At 32.4% G+C, this 4,556-nt stretch overlaps 1 protein-coding gene across 1 annotated transcript; it reads right to left on the bottom strand.

Annotated features, from left to right (window-relative positions):
* Nucleotides 1–1,668: 1,668 nt before the first annotated feature.
* Nucleotides 1,669–4,403, bottom strand: LOC149654617 (androgen-induced gene 1 protein-like). Its single transcript, XM_089846180.1, has 6 exons — nucleotides 4,000–4,403; nucleotides 3,732–3,860; nucleotides 3,482–3,583; nucleotides 2,867–2,979; nucleotides 2,638–2,789; nucleotides 1,669–1,987 (listed from the first exon to the last, which is right to left on the bottom strand). The coding sequence occupies exons 1-6, from the start codon at nucleotides 4,162–4,164 to the stop codon at nucleotides 1,947–1,949; spliced, it is 702 nt and encodes a 233-aa protein (XP_089702306.1). The 5' UTR covers nucleotides 4,165–4,403; the 3' UTR covers nucleotides 1,669–1,946.
* Between the last annotated feature and the right edge of the window lie 153 nt (nucleotides 4,404–4,556).

The following is a 4,556-nucleotide window of genomic DNA, read 5'->3' as shown; positions in this document are numbered from 1 at the left end:
CATCTTGGTCTCGGTCTTTGAATGAATTATTTTTTTTTGTTTTTCAAAGACATATCCTTTATTATTCCTTCGTTAATTAATAATAATGCAGAGAGATAGAGAGAAGGAAGGACAACAAGTGTTTAAATTTGAAATTTTCCAATTTATTAATACCAAAACCAAAAGAGTGTTAATGTAAGTAAGTAAGTAAGTAAGAGAGTGTGAAAAAGTGCCTAGAATGGGTCCTCTGCCAGGCCAAACCAAAAATATATACATCATTTTTTACCCTTTCAAAGATTTTTAACTAGTTAACGGAAACACTAAACTAAAGAGATAAAAAAAGGTGAAGAATTTATATACTCTTACAAGAATGGATAGATTTGTTGCGCCATGTTGTACCAAAGTGTGGGCGTGAGTTTTAATTGGGAGGGGCGTTACCCAGTATAATGGGCGTGAGTTTGAACTGGGATGGGCGTCACCCAGTATTGTGGGCGTAGTTTTGAATTGGGAGGGGATGCTACCCAGTATTGTGGGCGTAGTTTTGAATTGGGAGGGGATGCTACAAAGTATTGTGGGCGTAGTTTTGAATTGGGAGGGGATGCTACCCTGTATTATGGGCGTGAGTTTGAATTGGGAGGGGCGTTACCCGGTATTGTAGGCGTGGTTTTGTATTGGGAGGGGCGTCACCCAGTATTGTGGGCTATGTTTTTAATTGGGAAGGGACGCTACCCAGTATTGTAGGCGTAGCTTTGAATTGGGAGGGGCGTTACCCAGTATTGTGGGCGTGGGTTTGAATTGGGAGGGGCGTTACCCAGTATTGTGGGCGTGGTTTTGAATTAGAACGTTTAGATGGGGCGTTACCTTGGAAGAAATAATTTCTCAGTATTGTGGGTGAGCTTTAGCAATTGCTTAGTATTTTCTTTCAAAAATAAGCCACGCCCATTCTAAGAACAACATTGAACTCACCTTTCCATGAGTCGGGAAATCTTAAGCCATTCTTAATGAGAATATATAAATTCTTGAGTGTTTTTTAATTAAAAAAAAAACAAATAAATATTCAAATTAATTAATTAATAATTATTTACTTCACTAATTGCAGTACAACACTTAATGTTAATAATTAAATAAATAAAAAAACATGTAAAGTACAACATTTTCCCATAATTTACGTAGTGGTAGTATAGTAATAACTAATAATAATTAAAATAATGTAGAATTAATATTGGTTGTCTTATCAACAACATACCATTAACATTCAGTTGAGTATTTTCTTATTTCATTTTTCCCTAACATTAAAAATTGCACAAATTTCTTAAGTAAGAGGAACAAAATATATACAGCGACTTCAATCTTAGAATGGACTGAAATTCCCATTGAAATATAGCTTTTTCTATGGGAATTTTGACCACTAATAAGATTACCATCCATGGAAGTAAAAAAACCTCAGTTAAAAAAGGCACACCGCGTTTAATTAAAAATAAATGAATAAATAAATAAATTAAAAATGTGATGTTTTTTTGTTTGTAAGAAATATTGTTATTTTTCTCATTTTCTTGTTTACCTTTTTGTTGTTGTTTACCCCTTTTTTGTTTATTGTGATATCAAATACTGTATAAAACAACAACAAACATAAATAATAAAAAAACAAACAAACAGAAATAAAAACAAATTTCTCAAACTACAAAGAAATATTTTTAATACACTTTTTATTTCAACTTTTTTTTTTCAAATACAAAAGTAATTAATAATTTTAATTAATGAGTAATTAATTATTTTTTAATTTTGCTACAAAAAATTCAATAATTACAAATTTAAAAAAATGTAATCTTTTTTTTTTTTTAGGAATGTAAAGTATTTACTCTATAAGCCCATAATATTGTAGAAAGTATTTTTTAATTGATATTATTAATTAATTAATTAATTAATGAGTATATTTTATTTTGTGATTTGTACTATTTTGGTATTTTTTATCGGCGACGACTTCCGCTGTTGCTGAATTTTTTCCTTCCTAAAATATTTTTTTAAGTGATTTTTTATTTTTTTTTTAGTATAGGAAATTGATAGCCTAAGTTCATAATTACTGACAACAATAAGTCTGACACTATTAGTTGATTGATTGGTTGGTTGGTAAGTAAGTTAAACAAACCATTTTATTACTTTATTTAGTTTTAATATCTAAATCAAAGATTTACATTTTTAACTTCAAATTTAATATATTGTTTTCGATTTTTGCCACCAGATGTCGCTAATGACAGAAAACATGTTCTCACGAGTCACGTGCTAGTTCTGACGCCATATTTTAGCAATTGTAATTTTCCATATATATGCCAAAGATATCGCTAAGGCTTAGTGCAACGCACTCTTGCAAATTAATAGCTATTTTAGTTAAACGCCGCTAGATGTCGCTATTGACGTAGTGCAACGTGTACTTTCAAACAATAGCTTTTTTTTTTTCGTAATAAGTCACAAGATGTCGCTAGAGACCAAGTGTTAAGTCTCTCTTTTGTGCAACATGTCTTAAAGAAGTGCACAGTGCACTTTATTTAAAAAAATGATCAACCACAATCAACCAAGTGCATCAAGCACAGCAGACTTAGTGCGACTCTAATAATAAATAAACTTATGAATTTTGATTTTCTAAATCCTGCGCATTTTTACCCCAAATGAAAGTGTTCAAGTATTCAACTGCAAAATACTGTCCAATGGTCATAATGGCCATAAAGGTCAAGAAAATCAAGCGGTGCAAGTTACTCATTTGATACAAAATAGGGTAAACCCAAATATCATAAACAAAACCCATGAAAAAGACCCTGAAAAACAAATATTGTGATTTAATACGTTTTTTTTCTCCTAGAATAACCCTATTTAAATTAATTAAGTTAATTACCAAACGAGGTAAGTTCCACCAAATAACAAACTAGCTTTTAATGATTGCCATCTTTTCCAAATGTAATTTTTTGAGCTAATTTCAATAAGTATTAGTGGAAGCATAAGGGTATGCTAAAAATATTGACGATATTAATTAGCCCAGGGTGTTAAGTACAGATTTGAAATTGACTCTGGGTGTTAAGCCTTTGAAAGTTTGCCGCCATTTTGGTTTTTGGCAACAATCAAGGCGGGAAATAAGAGGGATTTCTTATAGGACCTGTGTCCAGTGTCCCCCCCCCCCGTCCCGGTTTGTCAGGAAAATTTATAACACTTTGTCCGCGCTGGAGCATGCAAAGTTAGGGTCAAAAACTATCAAAACTAGGGAAACATTTATTGGCCAAAATAACCCTTAGTTTCATAAAAAAAAAATAGGGACATTTTAAAATTTTATTGTACGATGTCCAGTGTGTCATATGCTTATTTCCAGCCCTGATTATTAGACAGCCATATACATAACCCACTTGGATCACCTATTAAGTAATCCAAGTTGGCCATGCCATATGTAACTGGCGCCATCTAGCAAACCTTCAAAGTTCAAAGCCCAGGTAGTCTACTCTAAAGCACTATATCTTACTGAAAGATGGTTTAACCATTGAGGATAATATTTTTCAAAGGCTTTAGGAAAAATTAATTCGCGGTCTATAGTGTAGATGCTCCAAAATGATAAACATACCGTCTAAAATATGAAGATAAAGTTAGGAAAGACCTTGAATAAGTTAAAGTGTGATAAAACCTTAATAAAGTCTAAAGGAACTGGCAACACTGGAAATCCGTTTTTTTCCTTTGCCAGTCCCTTAATTTCAAAAACGACTTATTTAATTTACAAAGGCATAAGGAACAGCGACACCCGTCACTAGAAGGTTCCGAAAATTATGAATCTTCACTTGATAGTTTGTAGATAGAGGTATATAATCAACTATAGTTGCAATGGTAAAAACCATAGCTTGAGCTACCTGTTGTAATCATACAATGGTAGTTAAGAATGATATTACTAATTACGTTTTACATTTACAATGATTTGGAATGATTAAAGTGTGTTTACAAAGTGTAGAAGTAAATGGAATGGAGTGGGCAATTTGAAATTGTACTTACGATATTCCAATAAGTTAAGTATTTGAAATTTCCAAACCATGCTCTATGATCGCTGCTTAAATTTCTTCTAACTTCGGCTAATGTTTCGTAATAATTAAGCGCGTACATATAAATTAAAAATACAATCAAATGGTAGATTTTTAACCATTTTATATTGGCAGCCATTTTTCCCCACGTATCACGGTTTTTAAAACCTGTTTAATAATAAGGCGTTCAATTTCAATCACCAAACAAACTCTACGGCAAAAAAATTTGCTATTTAATATTGATTTATTTAAATGGGAAAATTATTTCCGCGTGTAAGAAAGTTTTCCCTATGGGAAGTTCAACCGCGCTGTGAACCGTGTCAACGTTGTCGTCCGTGCCTCTCAGACAGACGTCAACCCCCTAATTTTTGATACGGAATACCGGCAGGTGGCTTGGTTCACCCGTACGACCCAAATATTTGAACTGAATTGAATTAAATGTATATAATCCCTAGATGTCGGTAGGGTTGTGTTTTGAAATGTTATTTTTATTATTTTATATGACCTTAAAACGCCGCGTCATCTTTAGGG

The sequence above is a fragment of the Phalangium opilio genome, unplaced genomic scaffold (assembly GCF_054372755.1).
Source record: "Phalangium opilio isolate 3A_F unplaced genomic scaffold, DU_Popi_V2 ptg000079l_1, whole genome shotgun sequence".
NCBI lineage: Eukaryota > Metazoa > Arthropoda > Arachnida > Opiliones > Phalangiidae > Phalangium > Phalangium opilio.
This window is presented reverse-complemented; position numbering and strand designations above follow the sequence as displayed.

What these genes read in the sequence shown, in the direction of transcription:
- LOC149654617 (XM_089846180.1), bottom strand. Translation starts at nt 4,164, where the DNA reads ATGGCTGCCAATATAAAATGGTTAAAAATCTACCATTTGATTGTATTT. An exon ending in GGTGGAACTTACCTCGTTTG is followed by an intron (nt 2,790 to 2,866) that starts GTAATTAACTTA and finishes TTTGTTTTTCAG; the next exon opens with GGTCTTTTTCATGGGTTTTG. An exon ending in CTTGAACACTTTCATTTGGG is followed by an intron (nt 1,988 to 2,637) that starts GTAAAAATGCGC and finishes AAAATATTTTAG; the next exon opens with GAAGGAAAAAATTCAGCAAC.